General features: G+C 37.5%; 1 protein-coding gene across 8 annotated transcripts in view; it reads right to left on the reverse strand.

Annotated features, from left to right (window-relative positions):
* The window catches only part of CNST (consortin, connexin sorting protein), a 50,566-nt gene that overhangs the window by 22,995 nt on the left and 257 nt on the right, over positions 1-27,314 (reverse strand). The window contains exons 1-5 of one of the 8 annotated variants that reach the window (XM_010562579.1): positions 26,643-27,252; positions 25,541-25,637; positions 24,102-24,194; positions 12,896-13,334; positions 4,016-4,221 (exon numbers count right to left, since the gene is read on the reverse strand). In XM_010562579.1, coding sequence (XP_010560881.1) covers positions 4,016-4,221; positions 12,896-13,283 — 594 coding nt within the window. In that variant the 5' untranslated portion in view covers positions 13,284-13,334; positions 24,102-24,194; positions 25,541-25,637; positions 26,643-27,252. Of the gene's footprint in view, positions 1-4,015; positions 4,222-9,965; positions 10,321-12,895; positions 13,335-15,863; positions 15,949-24,033; positions 24,195-25,540; positions 25,638-26,642; positions 27,253-27,314 lie in introns of those variants that run through there. The other 7 variants (XM_010562581.1, XM_010562580.1, XM_010562578.1 and 4 more) reach the window with 7 other exon arrangements.

Consider the following 27,314-nt stretch of genomic DNA (forward strand, 5'->3'; position numbering starts at 1 on the left):
CATCAGAGGCACACCAACGACCTTCCTGTTTATATCCTATTAACAATAAATATTTACAATAATTACAACACATTTCAAATACATAGAATTTGAAATATTTACAATATGAATATTTGAAATTCATGAGATAAACATATAAGGACTCAAATTCTTCATTTTTTTCTGTATTACTCCTAGTCCACCCGCAGAAGCCAGACAATACCATTGCAGCAGCCTTCTGCCACTTCCTTTCCTGAAGCTGCTCTGCTGTGTTAAAAAGATTTAAAGACCTTCTACCTCATGTGTCAGTTCGCTAAGTCTAACACCTTGATATCTGAAGCTCTTCAACAATAGAACAAGTCATGGACTTAAGCCAGATGGCAGTTCTTTGATTTGCACTGTAGTTGTTATGACATGGAACAAATCTGCAGTTCTTCCTCCCTAGCTTGACATTTCTATAGCAGAATAAGTAAAATTGGATTTGTAACACCTCTGCCAAAAATGACCATTTAAAAAAAACACCTAAAAATCACAACAATTCTTCAAGTTGTTCTCTTAGATGGATGTTTATTTAATACAGACAAGTCAAAACAAAGAAATACTAGGGAGTTGACACAAAAAATAAGCAAACTTTCCCTGTTGCATTTAGAGCTCAAAGTGCTAAGGAGGTTTAATATAGAGAACAAAAATAGTTCCCAAGCAGTTACAGAGGACCAAAAAAAAATCACACATAAGACAGACTACATATAAAATACTTGAACACCAAAGTCAATCTACAGCACTTCTAGCTTAATAAAATGTGTAAGCTAACATTAAATGCTGCTGGAACAGCTGCTATCTTAGCCAATGGCTAGGAATTGAACAAGGGATCTCTATGCCTAAGCATTCAAGATGTCCAGCTGCAACATCTTAAAAAACAACTTCACCCTGTCTGGGTAATTTTATAACGCCTATCTTTAACAGATCACTGCAAAAAGGAACAGTAAATAGATCACCAAGGGTTTATATACTGAGAAGCTGTGTATAAACTAAGAATACCAGCATGCAAACATAAGAGAAAATTATGTTCCAGTATACCAAGTTATTGCTATAGCAAAGCTACATATTTTAATTGCAGACTACTGAAATAGATTTACTATCCTCCTCCTAGTGATCTTTTACTTTCAACCAGGTATTTCAAAGCCAAAATCACAAGCATGGAAGTGGCCGAACTTCTAGAAGAAAAGTTGAGATGCCAGTTAGAAAAAATATTTTTCCTGTTAATCAAGTAAAGGGATCAGTTTTTTGGTTTGTTTGGGTTTTTTTCTGTTGTTTTTTTTCCCCAGAACTGATATAAAAGATTATTTCTTGGACTAAAAGGGCAAAGACACCATTGTACTAGAGTCCATGCAACCAGCTCAGACAAAAGCAAATATCCAAAGACAGTCAGAAAATGAGCATGTTTTGAATCAGAATCAGAATTTCACTTTGACTCTGAGTTTGTGGTGGGGAGTATTATAGAAAAGATAGAGCTGATACCTGGAAAGGAAAAGGTGTTAACACTGTATAGAAAAGCTAACGTGGTAACTGCAACTTTTTTCTTCCAATTCTTCCCTGTAGAAAAATAATCTTTGAGACTTGCAACAACCACTTATTTGTGCTTGCTAGAAAACTGGGCAGGCTACCCTAGAAAGCTGAGGAATACTGATGGCTTTGTTTGTAAATGCAACAAAATACAAAAAATATAAACCTCAGAAATAAAAATATTTTGTTCCTCAGAACTCTACAGTATCAGTGACCTTTACAAGCAGTAACTAATCAATCTTCAGGGACAGCGAATGTTGGCAGTCTTCCTATTTGCCATGCAGGGTGTGACAAGGGCCCCTCTTGCAAAATGTGTCCAGTAACTGCAGGTACCCTGGTACTTGAACGTTCTGTTGGGACACCTCATAGCTGATACTCCAATAACTTCTGTGGGAGCACACAAACATTCAATCTCAAAAATCTTTGGGGCATATCAAATTAGGCACTCATAATTTGAAGGGCTTAACAAGTGGACACTTCTGTAAAAGTCTAAACATGATTGCTCAAAAAACACAGCAACTTGATAGAGGAGTCTAGATTACAATTTCTCAGACTTGTTACTAGTCACTAGCCATTCTGAGCCCAGTACCTCCAAAAGAGAATTGGTAAGTGACTTCTAAGGCTCTTTATCTGCACATTTTGTCTGCTATCCACAGTAGTCTCCTAAGGGTTTCTGGAGCTGCCAAAGCTCTGTATCTGTGTTTTATATATAAGTACTTCTTAGATTCTGTAACAAATGATAAGCAATTTACAGGAATCCCATTCAAGACAGGAAAAAAATTACATCCTATTTTAATTAGAAGTTAAACCTTAGAACAGCCCCTAATATCCTACAGCCTTTAAATATTTAATACAGGCTTCCCACTAACAATGCAGATTGTTAATACTCCAGAACATCTGACACAGCTCTTTATTTTACATTGAATTTTGTCATACAGAATAAAAAGAGAATGTGATAGAAGTGTATTTGCTAGACTTGGCCTATAAGAAAGTTACTGGCAGGCTGTAGTAGCAATCTGAAAAAGAGACTGAAGAAGACAGGTTAACTTGCTGGAAAAGGAAAAAAAAATTCTTAATAGACCCACTTTACATGAGAACATAAATGCTATCTTTAAAATCCTTTATTTTTTCCCCAGATTAAAAAGTGTGTTACGATCCCTGTAAATTCTGCTAGCTTTCTTTCAACACTCCATTCAAAATGCTTGATATTTCTTAAGAAAAGAGATGGTGTTAGATTACATGTTTGAATCTGGAAATGCACACTCTGTTCTCAGTTCTGTCACAGTTCCTGTATGACTTTCAAAAGGTTGTTACCCTCAGGGTTTGGCTTCCTCATCTAAAAAGCAGCAAACAGATTTCACCTCCATTATGTTTGATGACACTCCTTAATATTTGTAAAGTGTTTTGAAGTTTTTGCCTTAACCGTGTTGTTTTTCAAAACAGACCTTCGTACTGACTCATGAATAACCACCAAATTTGGCTTGGCTAAAAGTACAAATAGTTAACCCTAATGCTAAGTTTCAAATAAATTAAGGAACGATATCGAGTATCCACTCAAACACAGATTAAAAAAAAAATAATTAGAATTCTATTTCAAATGTAAATTACCTATAATTTGCAATACTAATGAGAAACCTCTTTCTCAAATATAATCACTTATTTATATCAAAGACAATAAGAATGCAGGAGTGTCATCACAGTTTAGAAGTTTAAAATATCACAATCATCCCATTTTCCACAATAAGGATAATGCAACTAAGTCAAATCAGACACTGTATAGTATCTATATATATAGTCCATATTAGACACTACAGCCAACAAAAAGTCTTTTAGTCCACCGTTAGTCCGACACAACTAAACTATAAATTAATACTGTGTCAAGTCCTATCAACTTATTCATCTTGCATCATAATCTCCAGAAAGAAAAACACACTGCTCGGTCAGTAAAAAAGATTGCTTTTCAAATCACACAGTATTTCCTCTGGTCTTGCAGGTATGGCAACTGTGCTATAAAAAAGTATACACTAAGAAACCTTGAATCTTAGCATTCATGCATGAAATTCGTGCTAGAAAGAAGTCTGCAACAGTAAAAATAATTCCAGATTTAAAATGTTATGCAGACATCAGCTGTCTTATATCTATACCAGTGTCTTACAAACCATAGCTAAGGTATGTTGAAGAGTGATTTTCCTAAATCTTCCTGCCAGACTAGAATTTCATCATTTGGGGAATTAGAAAACCAATTCTTCAGAGTTTCCTTTAACTGCAGAATATACTTTCAAGGCAGTTTACAATTCAACATATGTTAGAAGACCTTAGAGGAGATATTTGCCTTGACCATCTGTTATATATCAAAATACCCTGCCCAGATACACATATTGGCATATGTTGAATTAATGCATTTTTTCCTAATGAATAAAGGTCTCAAATAAAAACAGAATTGTGTGCAACACCCCAGAATCATAGGAAGTACCTGATGGAGACACAGGGGCAGTATCTTTGAATCCATCTGCTCAACCTCTTCACGGAGCAAAGAGAAAAGAGACTGCAACGTTTGTTTTTGTTCTTTTTGGTGAAAGTTTTCATTTGCTTCAACAGCACCTTCAGCATGCACAGAAACTGTATCTGTAATCAGAGTATTTTCCTCCTTGATTGCTGTGGTTCCCACTGTAGGAACTCCTTTAAAAAGAATAAGTACTTGGGTTAGGATTCAAAAAATACATCGAGTTGCTTTTTTAGGAAATTTCAATACAAAAGCTACGAGTAAAAACCTAGTATCTTCAATAACATCCCTGCAACTCAATAAAATACGGGCCGTGTCAAAATTATTTGTCATAAGTCTGTCATAAGTGTCAGCTTACCTACCTGAAAAAACACAGTAACATACACCAGGTATTTTTGTACACTTCTAACTGAGACCTGACTTTAACTTGGGGGGAAAAAAAATCACCTAGTCTAAACTGTTTTACAGAGTTATTAATAAGAGACCAGGATGATCTAAAATAAAAAGTGTTGTGACTGGTGTTACAGCTTCAGCTAAAAAAAATCAATACTTAGATCCAAGTGGACAAACTTCTATGTTAAGACTGAATTGTAATACAGAGACAGAAAGCAAGGTTGTTTGCAACACAGTTTTGCTCAAAAAGGGCAAAAAGAAGGTAGGTGAGGAAAGTATGAATGAGGTTCTCAGTTTTTCTCTTCAGTCCTGCCAAGGACCTTGTACAGGGAGATATCCCGGGGAAGGCAGGAAGGAAGGATGGACAATACGACCTGTTCAGATGATAACACAGTGGCTCCTTGCAGTGATGACAGGAGCTTAATGGACAAAAAGAAGCAGATGATGACAGTGGAGGATTCTATTGTGGGGGACATATGTCCAGGAGGACTGTCCTGCTGAGTGAAAAGGAAGACCCCCCTAGACAGTTGGATAATTTGAGAGTTGAGGGAATGAGCCAGTAGTGGTGATCTACATTGGTAACAATGACACAAGGATGCGTAAACTGAATTTAGGCTCCAGAACTTCTTGCTAAGCAGAAAACTAGGTTCTCCTGGCACATTCCCTGGTAGTCCACTGTTGCCCATCTCCAATTTTACTGAAGTCAAAAGTCAGACATGGAGGTGGAGGACTAGCAACATATATGAAAGATAATGTAAAGCATAACAGTATAAAAAGATTACAGGAAAAACTTTCTGGGTGCAAATCCCACATTTTATGTTAGAAATGCAGTATTTGTAGTATATTGCTGGTCATGAATATGATAGTTATCAGGAAATGTTAAATGAGATTAGGGAAGAAGCGTAGAGCAGGCAACAGCAGGGGGAGAAATCAACTATCCATATACAGACTGGACCAGTTTCTCACTGTATTGGGTTTGTGTGGCAGGGTTTTGGTAGCAGGGGAGGGGCTACAGGGATGGCTCCTGTGAGAAGCTGCTAGAAGCCTGTCTGGCTCCAAGTTGGACCTGCCGCTGGCCAAGGCCGACCCAATCCGCGACAGTGCACCTCTGGGATAACATATTTAAGACGGGAAAACCTGCAGTGGAGAGGGGAGTGGGGTGCGAGAGAAAACTCTCTGCAGACAGCAAAGTCAGTGAAGAAGGAGAGGGAGGAGGTGCGCCGGAGGAAGTAATTCCCTTGCAGCCCATGAGCAGGGGAGCAGATGCCCACCTGCAGCCCATGGAGGACCCCACACCAGAGCAGGGGGATGCCCCCAAAGATGGCCGTGACTCCATGGGAAAGCCAACGCTGGAGCAGCCTGTGCCTGAAGGACTGCAGCCCACGGAAAGGACTCACACTGGAGCAGTTCATGAAGAACTGCAGCCCATGGGAAGGACTCGCGTTGGAGAATTTTGTGGCAGACTGTCTCCTGGGAGAGGGACCCCAGGCTGGAGCAGGGGAAGAGTGAGGAGTCCTGCCCCTGAGGAGGAAGGAGCTGCAGAGACAACGTGTGATGAACTCAACGCAACCCCCATTCCCTGTGCCACTGGGGGGGAGGAGGTAGAGAAAATTGGGAGTGGAGTTGAGGCCAGGGTGAAGGGAGCAGTGGAGGGAAGTTGTTTTAAGATTTGGTTTTACTTCGCATTATCCTACACTGATTTGATGGGTAACAAATTAAATTGATCTTGGTTTCCTTCCTCTCACCCCCCCTCCGAGTCTGTTTTTTGCCCGTGACCGTAATTGGCAAGTGATCCCTCCCTATCCCTGTCTCAACCCGTGAGCTTTTGTTATATTTTCTCCCCGTAATCCCACCAGGCAGGAGGAGTGAGCGAGCGGCCTCATGGTGCTCTGTTGCCGGCTCGGCTTAAACCACGATGCTCACAAAGATAAGAGAATAAAAGCAATAAATGATGGCTTCCTATATCACACAGTCTTAGGAGTAACCAGAAAACTATAGTTTATTCCACCAAGTAATGAACACTTTTTTTCATAAAACAACACTGAATTTGATATATTTACATAGGACTGACTTTCAAAAAAATAATCCCATAATTTTTTTAAACAATTTATAGAGAATTTGGCCACTGAAATGTGCACAATAAACTTTTACAAACTCAAGTTATGATGAGTATGTTATTCTTCCGCAGCTACACCCATTTTCTGAAAATCATGTTATCATTTAAAAGCAGGACAGGTAGGAGCACTGTTTCAAGTAACCATCACACTGTTTCTACAGCTTGGGCGCTCAGCATATTTCAGACCCCCTCATGTTCATTGCAACTGAAACCCTATAGTGATGATTCAGGTTTAAGATTTAGGGCTTAAGAACGGTATTAACTTGTCTGCTGAAGGTTCCACTGTTCTGTTTCTGGTTATTTTAAACTTTTTATTAAATAAACTATCCAGGTCAGGAGTACTAATAATCTCTGTGGGTGGCTATTTTCACTGGGCTTACTGCCAGGCAAAATATGGGTGTAACTTAACATTGCTTTTTTGATATTAATGCATGTCTCTGCTTTTCCAGTATTTATTTGAGCTTGCTGTGGGCCAAAAGCAACAAGGGACATAACTGGATGCAAGATAAAAACCAGGAAGTACTTTTAGAGATGGAATTAAGGCTGTCTTTAAAAATACAGCTTTCTGTTCAGCACATGATCATGAAGCCAGAAAAGAGGGTCCACATGTTCTGGCAAACCTTTTGTCTCAGAAAAAAAAAAAAAGTCACTTCAAACTGCACTTTATTAAGCAGGTAATAATCACCTGTCATATCAAAACATGAAAGTTGACTGAAACATGTTCAATAACTACTATAATGAAAAAACTTTATTTTAATGTTACAGTGGTACTGGTGCTAATGCATAGTTTATAAAGTGCATATTATTCCTACATATAGTTGAGCTGTCACTCACTTGGAATCCAATTCTGTGCTCAAATTACTCCCCTGATTCTGAAGCAAGGCCTTACAGCCATTCAGGTTAATTCTACCTTGTTCTATTTTAAACACAAGACGGCATTTGTGCCTTAGTAGCACCATAACCAAGAACTTTTCTTGAGGCAGTTAACACTTAGTGATGCTATTTTGTCATAAAAGTGTTATCTAAGATCGCTATGCATTTATTTTTTCTCTATGTTCTTGAAAACGGAGAATGCACAACACTGCTTTTTCCTGGAATCAATCAATCTTACTGTCCAAAGCAGATTATTTTTTTTTTACTATTGGTATCTTACATATATTTCCAATATTTTAAGAAGCAAGGATTAATTTTTTTCACTTTGCAAAGCCTTGATATTTACTCCATACATTGATATTTGGTTCCATACCTTTAAGAAAGCCTTTAAGAAAATAAATGTGAAAAAACACACAAAATATTAACCCTCCCATGGCCAGAGCACTCACTAGGAATGTGGCAGAGAGCTGGATTCAAGTTTCTGCTCTGCCAGACTCACAGAGGTTTCAACTGACATTTTCTATGCCCAGTTGGGTGTGCCAGTGTCTCCTAAGACATGGAGAGAAGCAAACTTTCTCAAAATTTCCCTAAGAGTTCACAGAAGCAGCCCCATGTTTGCAAAAAGATCCAATTTTGACAGGCCTTGTGAATAAAAATGACAAATGCATTTTTCAATATGTCTCACCTTTTTTTATCAGTACTGCAAGTATATGAAATTAAGATGCTCTTGCCACCTGCCTGAGAATGAGTCAGAGGTGAAAGTATGAAGCATTTGCTATCAAAATAAAACTATAGAAATTGTCCTCTGTTTTTGTAATTGAATTTTAATTTTCACATTGAGTAGCATTAGCTTAAGTCACCAGTAACAGAAGCTTCTAGTACAGAAAACATATGGTAATCTCTCTTTTAAACATTCTTTGGTACTCATTACCAGAAAGCTGATTCAGACTGATTCATTCAAGAACTATTAAATAAAAAAAAAAAAAGACCAGCAAGTATTTAAAAAAATATTTCATTTTTAAGAGAAGAGATTTTAAGACAGGAGTGTTGGCAGTAAAGATATAACTCTAACTGAGGAAGCTCAAAATCTTTAGTGCGGCACAGAACCCTAAATAAAATAACATTGCTTGAATTTTCATATAATTTGACTAGTTTATATTCATATATTTCATTTGCTGCAACACCAAATCCATCGCAACCACTCCACTTTCTTCCCCTACCTTCAAGCTGCTTCAAGAAATAAGTTGAATAATTTACAAGAAAAGCATATGTTGCAGAATTTAACTTGGGGAAAAATGATTAAGTGCAAGTTACTGTGCTATACTACATTAAGGAATGACACTGTGATTTTACAATATTAGGTTAGTAGTTATGCCAGGACTGATCTTTTGGAAAAAGTTGAAATTATTTGCAGAGAAGAGGGATAATTTGAAGTCCATATTTACAAAAATACATTGAAGCAGATGACGCTTCATGAATCACTATCTCTACTGCACTAAAGTTAGTACAATTCATTACAAGGAATCCAAGTATGAATAATGACCAAAGTTTAAATTTGTCAATTTAAATTTACATCACTTCTTTGATCACAAGTGTCCTCCTTAATATAGTCACAGTCTATTCAAAACTATCATTAGTATACAAAAAGAATGTGAGAGAAATTTGGGATCTGGAAGCTATAGACCTGCCAGTTCACTCTAAGACATCTACTGCAGCATGAGGACAGCTAAAAGGAGGTGCTTCTTCAAACAATGCATAGGTGAAATCTTGGAACTACTTATTCCGGGACAAGGAAACGGACTCAAAAAACAACTGCAAGTCAGGTGACAAATTCACTGTAAGCTATTACAGTCTATCAGTTCCCACTTGGGGAAGTCCTGAATGGATAATTACTGATGGCAAGGAGAACACAGGAACAAATCACTACCTCTTTGCCTTGTCCTTACACTTTTACCTACCCACCCTCTATTGGCCACTGTCAGGGGAGGGACATTGAACTAGGTGAATCTTCAAACAGATATAGTGATTCTTAATCTTGCATTCCAGTCTACTGATTGTAGGAGCTAGGGTAATTCTAGCTCCAACATATTCCAAGCATACACAGAAACACAATAATCAAATACTTATAACTGTTTATGCTTTATAAGCAAATATTTAGAGGGTTTCAAACACATTGCAAGTGCAAGCACTTGCTCTTTCTTCTAAAGTAAAAACATATCTCCAGAGCAGAAGATTGGCTTCTCTAATGATCACCAATCTTCTGCTGAGCAAGTCCCGAATAAATAAAAATAAGTAAAAAGTAGTTTTTGCTATTCCAGGTTCATTGCTTTAGTCACTAGCAAGAGAAGGAATATGAACAACAGGCTTTTTAAGTCAAAAGTCATCTTTTCCAGAACGACAACATTTAACAGCAACCCTAACAAGTTTGCTTATAGGGAAAGAGAAGAAGATTCATAAATCTCTTCTTTAGCTATGAGTCAAAGTAACTCATCCATGATTTCTCAATAGTTAAAAATAAAAATTAAAAAATAAAATCACCATAATACATGCCATGCAAGTATTCAGTTTTTGATTCCAGCTTGCTTGTGTGGCGCTCTGTTGCGACCCACTCAGGGATCTTCCACTCTGGTTTGATTATTCTCTCCTTTATCTCTGAGTTGGTATAAAGACAGGAAAGCTAGTTTGGTTCTTTTATGTAGAGGGATACTCAGGAATTGTATAAAATAGCTGGTGTTAAAAATTAAATGGAAGTTTCTTACTAAAACAAAGACATTTGCAACATCAAGAAATTGTGACACAGTCACTGCATTGTCTGAAGACAGGAGAACCATCATGTGAGAATATCTAAAAAGCTAAATGTAAATTAGCCCATAATCAATGGGAGATATAATGTAATTTTATATTTTGATCTTCCTTCTGTGAACAGTCAAGGTTCTTAATAAAGTAGTAAATGTTTGTTCATAGGAATTCAACAAAACTCTTAAGAGTTTTGCAGGCAGGACGTTCTCTGTTGTGATATTTTACATCTCTAGATTTTTCCATTAAATTTTCTGTATTTCAGACTTCTGCTTTTAGTTGCCTTAAAACTGCTATCTACCATGCACAGCTCATTTTGTGATACTTCTGCATCAGTTGACTGCATTTATCAACAAGAATATAAACTCATAGAGAAAGAATACAGGCAAAGTTTAACTTTCAGTGTTTGGGTGAATTTCTCCTTTTCTTTCTCTCATCATGCTTCAGATACCTCTGTCCACATGTCTGTATCACATTTCACCAACTTTTGCTATTCCCGTCATATAGATGACTGGTTCTCAATTACTTCTGCTAATCTCTTGTTTTAATTAAGTATTGTCTTCCATTTTTAAACATTAAATCTACAGCTGAAATATACACTTAATGACTTTCTGCATCATTTAATGAGAACTCATTCTCCCTGTAATGACAGATTTCAGCATGCTCCTACTAAAAAATATAATTTTTCTCTTCTAGATTTTGCCTATACGTACAAAATATGGAATGCAAGGCTTCCTTCCTTTCCCTTCTTTACCTATTTTATTATCCTTTAAGATCATCATCAATTTTCAGATTAGGCCACAAAAGACTTGTTCTTTAGCAGGAAAATTGTATTTTAAAATTATCTACTTTAAGTAGCCAAATCTACCATTTCAGTCTTCAGATGAAAAAAAAAAAAAAAAAGGCACGGGGAAAAAAAAAAAAAGCAGGCATGATTCGGTTGTTCCAAGTAACTTTCAAAGATACCTATGCAATGAAACACATTGATTTTAATTAATATATCTGCAGCACTATGACACATAACACAACTGACATTTATGATTTATGGCAAAAAAGCCTAATATAGTAACAACACATTGTGTTGATGCAGACAAATCCTACTCATTCAAAAAGGGAAAAAGCATCTTAAATAAGAATATGTAATAAACATTTACATTTTCCTTATCTAATTCACATCCAAAAGACCTAAAGGAGAAGTAACATCAAAAATTGGTAGAAACACATTTTTTAACAGCTCATTAGCCAAAATGCACATCCTAAGACTATCTATTAAGCTTTGAAAAATGTAAGGAAACTTTGACAACAGGCCAAGATCAAGCTATTTGGTACTTATACCAAGATTTCAAATCTTGACACTGGATCAAGACATCAAAATCTTGCACTAGAGCACAATGTTCAAATGAACAAAACCATTGTATTGGGTTTGTGTGGCAGGGTTTTGGTAGCAGGGGAGGAGTTACAGGGGTGGCTCCTGTGAGAAGCTGCTAGAAGCCTGTCTGGCGCCAAGTTGGACCTGCCGCTGGCCAAGGCCGACCCAATCCGCGACAGTGCACCTCTGGGATAACATATTTAAGACGGGAAAACCTGCAGTGGAGAGGGGAGTGGGGTGCGAGAGAAAACTCTCTGCAGACAGCAAAGTCAGTGAAGAAGGAGGGGGAGGAGGTGCGCTGGAGGAGGTGATGCCCCTGCAGCCTGTGGTGAGATGGCAGGCTGTCCCTCTGCAGCCCATGGAGGTGAGTGGAGGACCCCACACTGGAGCAAGGGGATGCCCCCAAAGATGGCCGTGACTCCATGGGAAAGCCAACGCTGGAGCAGTCTGTGCCTGAAGGACTGCAGCCCATGGAAAGGACTCACACTGGAGTAGTTCATGAAGAACTGCAGCCCATGGGAAGGACTCGCGTTGGAGAATTTTGTGGCAGACTGTCTCCTAGGGGAGGGACCCCAGGCTGGAACAGGGGAAGAGTGAGGAGTCCTGCCCCTGAGGAGGAAGGAGCTGCAGAGACAACGTGTTATGAACTCAACGCAACCCCCATTCCCCGTCCTGCTGCACCACTAGGGGGAGGAGGTAGAGAAAACAGGGAGTGGAGTTGGGCCTGGGAAGAAGGCAGGGGTGAGGGGAAGTTGTTTTAAGACTTGGTTCTACTTCTCATTATCCTACTCTGATTTGATTGGTAACAAATTAAATTGATCTTGGTTTCCTGTGACCATAATTGGCGAGTGATCCCTCCCTGTCTCAACCCATGAGCTTTTTGTTATATTTTCTCCCCCTCATCCCACCAGGCAGGAGGAGTGAGCAAGCGGCCTCATGGTGCTTTGTTGCTGGCTGGTCTTAAACCATGACAACCATATTGCCTGAATTTCTGGGCATTCTGATTTGGAAGTCGGCCCAATTTCCACACTGAAACTCTGCACCTCCCTGTATTCGTCCTTCCTTGATATGTTCCATTTGCTACGTAGCCAATGTTTAAATACAGAAGGTGAAAACATCTAGAGTTGGATCTGATTTAGGATTATTAACAGTTCTGAAAAAAAACCATCCCCAAACCTTCAGTGTAATTTTAAAAATAATTAGTATGACAACTAAAATATATCTTTCTTATTAGTTCACAGACTAGAACTACAGCGTTATTATTTTAAATAAACAGAACAAAACTATTTTTTTTATAAAGTACCTTTAGATCTTTTACTGGAGTTTCTTTTGCTTCTTGGACTTCTTTTTCCACCTGGCTGTTTTTCAGCAATAGGCTTTTCTTCCAGCTGGGGGTCCATATGGACATTTACAGATCTCCTCTCATTCTCACTTTCCTTACAGCTTGGGGTACAGTCGCCACTGTCCATATTCTCATTGTTATTGATGCTGTCCTGCTCACCTTTATCCTGTCGTCCCATAGCAATGCTACTACTGGTCAGAACCTCGTTCCCATCATTGTCAAGTTGATTTTCATTTTCATCAGCTGAAGAAACCAAATTGGATGCCAAACTTTCCACCCTATAGTCAGCTGAAAGACTCTCCTTTGAGTCTATTTGTAGATCATTTGGTGGAAATTCTCTGTCATCCATTAGAGCGTTATTTGTTGAACCACTTAAATCTCCCTCCAAATATTTTTAGACCTAAAATATAAAACCAAAAGAAGCATTTATAATACATACATTATAATGGATAAATAACCTTATACTTAATGCCAGCCAATAAAAAATCACATTAGCCAAGCAATACGGTTTAAAAGCATGGGGAAGTTATTTCAAACAGTAATCCATTGCCCCATTGTAAGTCTTAAAGCAAAGCATATCTACATAGAAAAAACTATCTATAAACTTGTACTTTTATCCAATTATAATCAGTTCCAGTTACCTGACCAATAGCACAGCTGATCTTTACAGCAGTGTTCACAGTGTTTAGCTGAGGTAATGAGAAAAACAAAAAGATAAACAGAAACCACCCCCACCACCTCCCTTTAAATCCATGGCTAAAACAAAAGCATTCTTGTCACATAAGATCATAGTTTGCCTGACAAAAATAAACCAGTGAGGAATAAAAGCAGAACAACTTTTAATTCTGTCAGTGATGGTATCGCATCAAATATGCAGATAGATTAACTCTGTTACAAGAATTAGATGCAAGTAGAACCTGTTTATTGACTCAGACTGTCACTTTATTTTCAAGAAAACATTCAACATGTCTTCAGTAAACACAGAAGCAGATGGTTTGTTAATAAAACCCCCTAATCCCCCACCTACTCTCAGCAGGGGTCAATTTTACCTTTTTGTGAACATGCAACTCTAATCAATACTGCAATTAGATGCATATTCACAGGAAAAAAAGTGTAACTTAGCAACAGAGTTACACAGCATTTATACAGGACTGTTATTCAGTTCCTTTCTTTAGCTTTTAGAAGCATGGCAATACTGCTGGTTTAACTTAGCAACTACATAGATGAAATACAGGTCCATTATGTACACCTCATTAGATTTAGCTCACATTTTAAATAGTGAAGCCAAAAATCAGCAACTCTTATATTATAAAAGAGCTTAGACAAGCGTCCTGCAGCAGCTTCCTATCTTTTCCTTTAAATGAAGGCATTTTAGGAAACCTGTCTTCACCAGGCTTTCCTCAGTCTTATGTCCTGGTATATACAACTGAAATAACTGAAATATACACTTGCTAACTATGCAAGATAATGTTTCATTTTACTTGCTATTAGAACTCAAACTACAGAAAAATGGAAAAAATGCCTTAGAGAATAAGTAGGTTTTCCTTCATCCACAGAAACATATTTCTGTTAAAGATTACTAAAAAGATTTTCCCAAATTTTTTCCTCCACAACCTTTACAGTTGTTAAAAGGACTGGAAAAAAGAAAACGTTACTCCTATCTTAGAGAAGGACAAGGAGGAGGATTTGGGGAAGCTACAGGCTGCTCAGCCTCACCTCAATCCCTGGGAGGTAATATAGCAAGCAATCCTAGAAACCATTTTTGAACATATGAAGGACAAGAAGTGTCATCAAGAGTAGTCAGCATGGATTTATGATGGGTAAATAGTGCTTAACAAACTTGACAGGCTTCTACAACGAAGTGACTGGCTCTGCAGAGGAGAGAACAATAGATGCTGTTTACCTTGACTTTGGTAAGGCTTTTGACACTGTCTCCAATAACATCCTCACAGACAAGCATACAAAGTACAGGCTAGGTAAATAGACAGTGAGGAGTTCCAGGGAAGCATGCAGAGAGGGACAAGCAACCACCAGCTGGGCAACACAAAAGCAAAAGTCAGCACCAACTAGGACAACTCCATCTCTGTTTCCAACCTGAAGAACTTGTTAACCATTTCCAGCCATACCAATCTAACAAAGAATACTGCCTATCCTATAACATATAAGCTGCACCAGGGGAGGTTTAGACTGGACATTAGGAAGCATTTCTTTACCAAGAGGGCAGTCAAACACTGGAACAGGCTTCCTAGAGAGGTGGTCAGTGCCCAAGCCTGTCACTGTTTAAGAGGCATTTGGACAATGCCTTTGATAACATGCTTTAACTTTTGGTCAGCCCTGAATTGGTCAGGCAGTTGGACTACACGATCGTTGTAGGTCCCTTCCAACTAAAATATTCTATTCTATTCCAGAAGAATAATGAATTGTACAGTAGAGACGCAAATCGTCTTTTCCTTTGGCAACCAAATAAGAGAACTGGCTTTCCTTGAGCACCAGAAAGACAAAGAAGTGAACTCTATAGGAGATACATATCTGGAGAATGCATCTGTTCATTAGAAGGATGCTCCCTAATCAAGCTGTTTTCTTTCAAAGAGAGTTAAACACAAAACAAAAGGTTAAAAGGAAGACAGAACTTTAATCAGACCAGCAAGAATCAGAACTAGAAGATATTCTTTACAGACACCCACACTACAGTAATGTTGATTTATTGATGATAACTGTTCTAAAGCATTAAAAAAACCCAACCCCAAACACCATGTTAAACTTGAAGGGTTCACTTCTTACTCTTCCTAGCATATAAAATCATAACAACTGCTGCCCTCCCCAGCTCATAGATTAAATGATACATCAAACAAAAGAGGTTGAAATAAATTGCCCAAAGCCAATGAGGAATTAGTTTTAACAGCAATAATTAAAAATCAGGATGTCCTACCACCACTCTCTTGCGTCTATGAGTAGAAAAGTTTATCCTTTCAACAGCTATCACAGGGAAATAGAAATGTGAATGCATTTGAACAAGGTGTTTCCTATTAGATTGTGCAAAAAGAGGAAAAGATGGTTTTGACAAGTGACATTTTCTATAGCGGAAGCTAACAGTTTGATAGAAAATATTAACTCATTTCCTTTTAACATGTGGCTAAGATGATAGTCCCTCTCTCGCTGAAGGGCTAGAGAGCTTCTGCAGCTAGCACAGGCCAACATTTCTTGGTTTATAGTTTGAAACTCAATACTTCTCCAAATAAAAGTAGCCCTGAAAATCTATTCCTTTCTACAGTGCTTATGACTCCTTAGAGAATGAAAATCCAGAAAGAGCTAGTTCAAAGAATGTAGAGCAGTCATGATAATCTTTTAAAAGGATTCCCCCCCCCCCAACGGATGAAACTTTTTTCCTTCCTGGTTTTCAATGTTGATACCTGCTATTCCTTTTGACCTTACTAAGGCACTAGGCAGGTACCAAAGTGAAGCTAAATCTTGTGAGGAGGAACTTTAGCTCTGTCTAAAAACACAAGTAGAAACACTTATTTATAAACAAAAATGGAATTAAAATCACCAGTGATTTGATTGTATCTAACAGACCATTAACATTCAGTTACTATATTTATTGCTTTGCCATTGAAATGAATTGTACACACAAACAACATGCTAAGAAAAAGATGTTTGTTTCTTCCTAGGCACATCTTTCCTCCCTTCACTGGTTGCTCAAAATTTAAATAAAAGCCAATATTGAGTAGACCTGTGCTGACCTCTGTTAAAAGGTGCCGATGAATGAAAGTGCTTCAGTTCCAGTTGCCACACAGATTCATGCAATTGGCATATATAATCATGGTGATTACAGCGCAAATCAAAAATATGATGGAAAATACTTGCCAAGTGGCTAAAAACCAAAGTCCGTATTGAAGGAATTAGTTGTATGTTTGTTTGCTTCAGGACAAGCAGTATGTGCATTACAGAAAAATCATGGTAGTTGCTTATATTTTAGGTCAATTTCAAATTTAAAAAGCCCATTGCTCTTCAGTGTTCTCTTTCATGTACTTCATATAATTTCAACAACTTTTTTCATTGCTCATTTTTGTGTGTGTAGAGAGCCTTTCTTCCATCTACACTTACTAAGGAAACACAACCTTAAATACAGTTGTTTGGATTGTATTCTGAAAAAAAGACAAGAACTGGGATCTCTCCTGACCTGGCACAGCTGAAATTTGAAGATGACAATAAAAAAAAAAAACAACAACCAAACCCACAAGCAACTCACTCCCTCCCCCCAACCTTCATACTAACACAGCTCTTCTATCCTGTGAAGCTGGTGGGTTCTGTGAATTTTTACTGAATATATAACATAGTATTTCATTTACTGATCTCAGAAGTATCTTACAGAACAGATCAAGATCATTACCCTATAGCTGCTGGCAAAAGGCTAAAAAGGTTCTCATTCAAAAAGTTTATGGCAAATAATTTTTTTATTCCATTTGACTGTCTTCATATAGCTCCTCTGCCAAAGACACTATATTCCCTCTCTCATTCTCATGCCATTTAATTATTCTATGTTAATTAGAGAGATTTAAATCTTTTAATTCTTTGAAAGTCAGCTTCCCCATTATATCACCTGTATTGCTGTATTCAAATTGAATGGGCATTTCAGATTAGTTCCCAGTGTTGCTTCTACTCAATCTTTTTATTGACTTTCATGATAAAACACAATAGCTATATAAAATCTGCAGTTAGAAGCAGTCCTAAGTATTTTTGAGGATTTAATTAAAAATTAATTGTAGCAATAAGTGCTCCAAAAGGAATAACGTGAAATTCACTAAGACGAACAGAACACACCGTATCTTAAATTAAATGAAGCACATCTATATGAAACGGGGGTTAACCAGTCATTCTGTTCTGAGGAAAAGTATCTCATAGATACCAAACAGAAAACTGACCACAGGTCCAAGTGGTTTCTTTCTCCTGAGATATAATACAGAAAGTGTTACAGGCACAAGAGAATTAATTATGTCCTACCAGACACTAATCAATTACAGCTATGTATTTTTTTTTGTGCACAATACACACAAAACAAGATGTACACAAGTAAGAGAACCTAGATCATAGTAGGGTAAGAGCATTACAGAGGAAGGGACAGCACTACACGTGGTAACAATTATTCAACCTAGAAAAGGTTGCCATATAAACAACCAAACAGTCTAGAGATGTTGTGGAATCCCCATCCATTTAAAGAAGAAATTAAGCAAGTCTCAGGTTTAAGGACAGGTAAAAAATAAATAATACATAGGATCAAGGGAATTTAATTTTCTTTGTTGTTGCAGGGTTTTTGTCGTCTTTTTTTTTTGTCTTTTTTTTTTTTAATAATACAAGCAGCTTCACAAGTCCTAGAGAAAAAAAATAAAATCATGCTGCTTCTGTGAAGAGGAAATAGGATTTTTTTTAAACCATTATCTTTACAGAGTTGGTGCTTCTACCACTAGAACAAAAAAGGAAAACTGTAGAAATACTGAAATTTAAAAAGTGGCTAAACCTAACCCCTATACTTCTTAAAAAGAATAAATCTGTTGATCTTTCTGATAGCTGGTGTAAAGATACACTACAAGACCACATTTAAGTGTTAGTATCTCATTTCATATTGATAAATAGTCTTCTACAAATCAACACAAACCAATGTGAAAACTATCATGACCATACAAAATAAAAACATGCACTGCAAATTCTTATTATTGCACATTGATTTCCACATAAAAGGAAGAATGTTGATCTCATTTTATGAACAATTACATTTACTACCAAAATGAAGATGCAGCGATGGAGGGAAAACTCTAGATGACAGAGTAGCTACATGGCACTATCTAAAAACTACATACAACATCAACACCTACTATGCTGTTACAGGAGCTAATAAATAAAAAGCCCATATATTCTTTTGAGAAAGTGCGATTTCTCTGCAACTGTTTGCTGCTTCTGCTGCTGTGGAAGCCAAGATACACCTAAAGAAACCTGGAATATTTTCACCAGATTGCTTCAGAGTGCCCTTGCCTCACCACAGCCAACAGAAAAACAGACAGAAGTACTAGCTGTTGAAGATGTACTTGACCATCACACAATTTGCTGTGGAGGCAAAGAGACAGCAGATAAAGAAGATAGGCAATTCATTTAGCTATAAATATCTCACAAAGCCAGACCACTTCCAGCTAGCAGAATTCTGCTCTGCATTGTGTTTTATTTGCAACACTTAATGGTTGGAATGCTGCTGTTTCTAAAGAAAGGGAAATAAAAATATTTATGTGTATACTTCCATTATCCAACCTGACATCTCTGCAGAAAAAAATTACCATGCTGTTGTGCTGTCTTATAGTATGGACTCATTAGTAGTTCATCATTTCTCAAGATAGCCTTAGGTACAATCCCATTACTGGATAGCCTCACTATGAGAGAATCTCATTAACATCCTCCTGACTGTTCAGTTTGCTCTATGTTCGCCTTTGAAACTAGGGGTAAAAATATCTTTATACGTGTTTTCTGCTTCTGTGTCAGATACATGGATTAGGAGGTCTATCTCTTCAAATGTGTTAAGTCTGCTGTTCTCCAGAAGTATTCAGACACGGGAGTGGTTTATCTAGTTTCACTGAATTTACAAAAATGTCTGAGCATGAACACTTTGGTGGTTTGGCATTTTCTGACATTGAAATGACATTTCTCAAGTGGCAGTGTCATTTAAAGGCATGATGATCTTTACATCTATAAACAGCAGGAATAGTGAGGTTTTGAGAGGAAATTTCACATGCTATTTTCAACTTCTAAGCTTCCTAGTCATACTGCTTATTCACAGCTTTAATAAACAATGATAAACATACTGCCAGGCATAATCTACTTCCACATTTAACATTACTACAAAAATATGTTTCAGTCAGCAGCCAAATGCAAGAGGTTTGTCTGGGAACAAATAGTATCTTTTATTAGAACATACGACAGAGTTCAGATGAAAATTTCATACAAACAAGCTCTTTTTCACACTCAAAATACACAATGATCAGTCCCCCATGTGTCTGAAAAGTTTTGGGTTTCAAGCCTCACTAGGACAAATTTCACTGAATGGTATAAGAGTAGAAGAGGACCTCACCACTTGATGTGTTCTTTTTTTGTTCTTGTCTGCAGCAAAACACCAGAAGACCCCTCAGGTAAGGGTAGAAAGGCAGTATAATAGACTGTTTTAGGAAGATAGAGAACTCTCGTCACTGCAGCACTTTTATAAACAGTCTAGACAAACATTGGTCAGGAATTACCTACGAGTAACTGGTCCTGCCTTGGGATGCATGAATCTCCTTTTAAGTCTTATGAGAAGTAATTTGCCTTTTTTGATTTTTATGTTTTTCTTCTAACTGAAAACTCTCAGGTTGTAATTACACTTCAGAACATGTGTACAAATTTGATTACAAAGTATAACAAAAATTCAAAACTTCCTACTAGACAAATTTATGCATCTTTCCTAGGATGGGTACTTTTTTCTTGGGGGGGGGGGGGGGGGGGGAAGTCCTACAAATGAGTACAGACTACTTTTATGAGAACTAATCAGCTCAGCTCACTCTTATCCAAATCTTTACTTTACCAGGACCTGAGAAAGCTGATAGATCCTACCACCTCATAAGAGGTAGCTAAAAAGCGCACAATGATCTAAAATCCCTTGTGATCTCAGGTAACAACTTTAAACATATATGGAAAGGCAGAAATGACAGAAAATAGTCCCTTGAAATGGAGATGCAAGAAGGAGGCAATTATCTAAAAATTGCCCATCTGAAGAAACAAGAGTGTTCAAGACTTTCTGACAGTTGAATTTCATAGTGAGACTGAATTCCGTAATTTATACCTGAGAGATGAGCAAGTTTTATAGCCCTCATCAATACAAAGAAAATTAGCATGCTGAAAATATTCACTTAAGTCCTAAATCATATCAAGGCCAGAAGCAATCACAAATGGAATGGAAATCTGTCCATAAAATTTATGAAACAATTCTTGTTATCAAACCTGTTGGTCCAACGGAACGTTAATTAACAACAGAGCTAATTGTTAAAGCTTCAATAACTGTCATCATTAGAGAATTAGAATATCTAGCAGCTCTACCAAAACGTTGCATCAGTTGTTTTTGTATTTTAGAAGGGAACGATGGTCTCGTTTCTACATTATTCAGTGTCAGATACAAACAACTGAGATGAAATCCTTTCTTTGCTCTGAACCTTCTCCATGAAGTCAGTCAAACTGTTACATCATCTTTAATGCATTCCTGAAGTGCAAAATACTGCTTTATTTCACAGGGATGTAACAGATGAATACATTAAAAAGATTGTGAAATAGATATTGTGGTAAAGGGGACCATACATGGACTGTAAAGAGGTACAAAACAGACACTTAAATTTGATCAAGTTTTTTTACCCTTAAATGCATGAGTGAGAACTCAGTCGCGTATAAACCAGAAGGCCTATGTTAAACAAACCACAATCTCCCCAAAATTAATCACTGGTGTAACTTGATTGAAGTTGGTGAAGCTGTGACCACTTAAACCCAGTGGTGAATTTAGCCATGAGTGCTGTTTCAACTCTCCCCTTTCCAACAGGAAGTTATAAAGGTAATTCATTTCAGCTCTAATTGTGTAAACACATACTAGTTATACGAGCTGTCTCTAATAATTTATGCATACTTTTGATTAATATATCTTGGAGAGGTTTTCTGAAGCACACAGTTATCAGTTTTTCTATTAGAATTTGAATGTGTGTTTGTCATACCTGAGCCTGTAAACAGAGATCTAATTTGTTTTAGATCAGTTTTTCAGAAAACTCTTATTATCAAGACCACTTTAAGTAGTAGCTTCCATTAAAAAAAGCATTTTTCCATTGGAAAGTCCCAAATATCACAAACATTAATAAAACCTAGCATCAATACTGTAAGAGGGTAAAAACTAATTTCATTTAAAACCCAAACTAAGATAGTTTAAATTATACCAAGACAGGAGGAGATTTACAGCCTATAGAGACACTGAATGATTACTATTTCTCCTTGTACTAATGATGTCATATTTCAGTGCTAAAATAGTAGACTTTAATAGTCTTCCATGAGAAAAAGAGAAATCCACATAGGAAACTAAGCAGCTACCAAACAACAGTGGATAAAGGGTAATTTTATGTGCCAGCTGTCATAAAGTCTTCCTGGGATCAAATGTATAAGCTTTGCACTGTGAACGTCACTTTATTTTATGAAGACATGAATAAAGGAAGATGCCAAAATATTACCGAACAACTTACAAACTTGTAAGTTTCACAACAGATGCCCCCAGTTCCTTTATTTTGCCATTAGTCAACTGTAACACTGTAACAACAGAATGAACAACACCTGAACTGTGACGCAGGTCCAGCTGAAATGTTGGTCTAAAGTGGTAAGATCATTACGCCCTCTCTTTGAGGCTAAAAGCACACAAAATTCCAAGTTTTAACCATTAGAAAAAACCTCCAAAGTGTACACTCGAAACTTCCATATTATTTCAATGACATATGCATCAACTGAACCTAAAAATCTTCCTAACATGCTCATGTTATAATGATAAAACAAACACCAGGATTAGTTGTTTGTTTTTTTAAAAATCCCAAAGATATTCTGAATTAATCTCAATTTGTCCTGCAGGGTAATATTATTTTTCCAAACAAAATAAGAAAATTAAATGAATCCCATGGACAGAGAAAAGCAGTGTTAAAGCTCACATTATAAGGCTACACATTAGCAATTCAGTTTGGACAGATGGAGCAGTGTATTGGAAAAAACAGTAGAAAAAACTTCACACTCCTAGGCAATTCTGTTCCTAAAAAGCAAGCGTGCAACACACCAAAATTTGTCTACAGAAATATTTGACGCTAACATCATTTCTCCTCTACACTTCTAAGTCAGCAACACATTTTCAAAGACATCACAGTTATACTGTAAGTAGATAAATAAGTAAAAAAAGAGTAAAAAAATCTTTAGCATGACAAGCTCTTGCGCAAGATAACATTGCCAAAGCATTCAAAATAAAGACTTATAACAAGATACAGACACAAACGCAGGCTGAGTGAATTTGAGAGTCAGTAGAATGTGCTCCTCAGAATTCAACGAAGAGGAATTCCGAGAGAAGTAAACAGAAGATGCACCTATTTTAATGTTTTTACTCCTGTCCACAAGGATTTAATAGCACTTCTTTTTGCATGCACACAAAAAGTATTTGCAGTAAATTTAGTGCTGATGAAAGATGCCAGATTGATAGCCCTAGGGACTGTGTTTCTCTGTATACACAGAACAGATATAGCACAGTGAGAAAGTTTGTACCCCTGCCAAAATGCCTTACGATACACAGCTTATGCAACAGTCTTCACACTACAGAACCCTTTGCCTCTCCACTGAAAATGTCAAAAACATTGCTGCTTAGTGTTCATTATAAGGGAAAATAAGACATGGACACTGTTACTAGCATCAGTAGGGACAGAATTCAAGGCATCAGCTCATTTAAAAATGTTTATTTTTGTGCTGAATGGCTCTTTTGTCATCTGTGAACTTTGCTGCAGTGTTTGTAAGTCTGCAAAGTCAATCTGCACCTGGTGTGAAAGTGCTTTCCTATTAAACAGCATGTTATTACAACAGAAAAAATAGCAAAGGAGGAGTGGTTTAACATTTTTTTTTCCAAATAAGCTTATACTAACATACATGACCACACACCTAGTGCTCAAAAACAATCTCAAAGGAGAACTAACTTGATAGTTTCACTTAACTGGTACCTGAGCACTCACTCTCCAGTGATCTGCACAATTGATCTAGCCCACTTTTAATGGACAGTAATTCCCTATTAATCAGGTTTTCAGCACTAGGCTGGAAGCTACACTGTCACATGGAGCAGGCAGGCTTCCAAGGAACCTTGGATTCTTATTTCCCTTACTACTAATAGCTTGGCCAATAGCAAAAAAACCTCCACTCCCCACCCAGGCCCTCATCAAATCCAAGCGTCCAACCATTTTTCATTGTCAACAGATTATACCTAGAAAAGCAGTAAGTTAAGGTTTATAAAGCATATTGGCTCTAAATACAACGTTGCTGACCTCATCATAAAGACTGACTTTCACTTTGAAGGAAGATGTCCAATACAACCCACAGGCTGCAAACTTACTGGATCTCAAACCAGATGGTGGCATAGGATTAAATGCTACTTCAGTCCTTGAGACGTTTCCTTTGTGCAGGTATGGGCTTGGAGTGGGGGACACTGATGACAAGGGAATAAGACAAAAGAATGAGGCTACCTTCTGATTTTTAAAAAATAATTCTTCCTAGAGATTATTTTCCTGACAAAACAGCGCTTACAGCACTTTCGAAGAAATCTCTTACCACTCCTCCCACTATTTTCCTTGGTCACCATCCAAAGTATTACAACAAGACTAGCGAAGTATGCTGAATAAAATAAGTGAAAACAATAATTCTGTGACATCCTGCATCTCAGCAAGGCACAGAGACATTTCTGCCAATTCAAGCATATAGCAGATTATTCTATTTTCACATTGCTGAAGCTAATATATTTAAGTGATTATTTCAGCTCTTTTTCTGAACATCAGTTCTGGTTTTTTTAAGCTTTTTTTAAAGCTTAAAAGCTTTTAAAGCTTTTTAAAACTTTTTTAAAAATTCACATTAGAGGTGGTATTTGGTAACAGGTAAGCCTTTCAATATATGCATAATTAAAAAAAAAGAACAATCAATATTAATAGTAAATCTTAAATTTTACAATGAGTTAATGATAAAATGGGTTATGGCGAATAAAACAGAAACATAAAGAGTTTCTGAAACAATTATATGCTAACAAACTTAGTCTGTATTCTGAGCAAAATAGGAGTCTCTAACAACAACTATCACTAACAGGACATTAAAAATTATGAACCTGCAAATTTCCATTCACATACCTCTCGGGTTTTTTTGTGCAAGATGGGAATTCTACTGAATTTGTACTTAAAATGAAGTATGGGCATAAGAGTTTGAAAAACTGACATTAAGATGTATGTACTACTGCAATTTTCCCCCTTACTTAGAAATGCTTCTCAATATTTACTATGGCTAAGTGGTTAATACATAGCAAAATAATACTAAAAGGCTAATGCTTTAATATTAACTTAAAAATTACACTTTAAATGGAGCCAAATAAAAGTAAATGCAAAAGACATATAGAAGCAATGAGGAAAAAAAAAAAAATCTCTTCACTGATCTTTTTGACCCATACAACTAATGAGCTCTTTTGGTTTAAGCATAGGCTGGAATCCAATCAAACAGGTAACCCTTCTGATTCCTTCTCTGATTTATTTAAAAAAAACAATAATTAGGAGGAAACAATAATTTCAGAGCACCCAACAATGCACTTAAATTACAAAGACATAAGGCTCTATGAGGTAAGACTGTAAATTCAAATATTTGCATGTGGCACTAGCTGGATTAAATTAGAAAATATATGCCACAATCAGCCATTAACTTAAAAATAACTGTTCAAATGTCCTTGAGATACACTTTAATGTATTAAACATTACATTCTGCATTGTAATTTCTAAACAAAAAATGTACAACACTTACCGTTTTCCTAAGGTTTCATCAGTTTCTCAAGGATAATGACCAGGTCAGAAAGAGGTAGTCCTTTATGCATGCAAAATTCAGTATATATCTGGCAGTTCTAGGAAAAGAAAAAAAAGAATCATAAATTTATCCTACAGGTATCTATGGTCCAATGCAGGTAAGTGCTAAGATAAAGTAAATACAAATATGAAGAAAAGTGTACCATTTCTAGTGCATAAAGAATGTCAGGGCATTTTGGCTTTACTTAGCAAACACTTCTCTGAATAATCTCAATTACTCTGAACAGCCCATTCAAAGATGACCCCAGCACTCCTGAATACTCTGACTGGCAACAAAAAATTCCCAAATTTTTTAATTAACCTTAAAAATATATGGAATACAACACACCTAACCTTTCCGTGGCCATAGCTATCAATAAACTTTGATAAGGAATGCTGAATTAGGACATTACTAAACACTTGCTTTAAGAAAACCAAGTTCTGCTTGATGTTCTAGAAGTCCAATGAATTTCTGAATTATCAGACTAATTAATGAGAGGGAAAAAGCTATTAAAAACATAAAGTCCAGTCTAAAAATGGGTTGAGGTCTATCCCATCATCCAGCTGAACAGTCTGCCCATTTCCCTTAAGGCACAGGGAAGACTATTACAGCACTCAGTGTAAAAGAGCAGAGTATTTGAAAATAAATTGCAGATATGAAGAACTGCTGCATTCAACAAGGCATTTGCAATCTTTCCTAAATTCAGCCCAGCCCCTCCTCATGCCACATGCAGATCCACCAGAGAATAGCAAAGCCACAATTTTCTGTCCCAGGTTCTGTTTAATAGAGATACGTCAAACAAAATGACTTTGTTTAGTAAGTAGGCACGTGTTAACTTCTTACTTTACAAACTGAGAAATGAGATACAAGAAATTAAGCATTTTGCACAAAATCATACGGAAAGTCTACTTTTGAGCCATTAATTTGAAGACCAGTCTGCTCCATGATTGCCAGATCACTCTTGCCTTCTGCACAAACTAGACAGGGAGCGGGGAAACACGTTTGGGAAGATTCTCTCTCCCCTTCGCCTTCGCCGGAACTCTATCACACCACGGCCACTCACCTGCCACTGACAGGTTTTAGCACAGTATCCCTGAAGGATGAACTCCAGTTTCACAGAACTTGAATACGTTTTGAAGACGATTCTAAAGTTATTTCTTGTTAAGGCATTAGGGAAATCGTTGAAAGGACATTGTCGCTGCTATTGAATTACTGGTTTTACCTAAAACGTAACTGCAAGACAGTATCAGGCAGAAAGAAGCCGAGAAGGACTGCTGTCAGAGATGGGCCGGAGCAGGATCCTGCACCTGCTGAAGGCAGCAGGGCGATACAAAGAACCGAGTCCCCAAGTGACTATTTAGCTGCAGACGCGGAGATCAAAGACTCCCGAGAAACACCCAGGCAAACCTCAAACTAAATACGTAGCTCCTGGGACTTCCACCAACACACCGAGCAGACATCCCTCCACCGGCGCGCGGCAAAACGTTTCTTGCCGGCCGAAGCCTCCCCCGCTCCTCAACGACCAACGGCCGCCACACGACATATCCCTTCGGTTTAGCCCCAGAGGTACCGCTCCGGGTGAAGGAACCGCAGCGCCGGCACCTGCCATCCCGGCTGAGGCGGGTAGAGAGCTCAGCCCGCCCTGCCTGCCCGGTACTGGCCTCCCCGCGCCGCGGCCGTTTAACCGCCGCCCGCGCGCGCTCGCTCGGTCGCCTCACGGCGGAGCTTCGCCGCC

The sequence above is a fragment of the Haliaeetus leucocephalus genome, unplaced genomic scaffold (genome assembly GCF_000737465.1).
Source record: "Haliaeetus leucocephalus isolate CR32 unplaced genomic scaffold, Haliaeetus_leucocephalus-4.0 Scaffold162, whole genome shotgun sequence".
Classification (NCBI taxonomy): Eukaryota; Metazoa; Chordata; class Aves; order Accipitriformes; family Accipitridae; genus Haliaeetus; species Haliaeetus leucocephalus.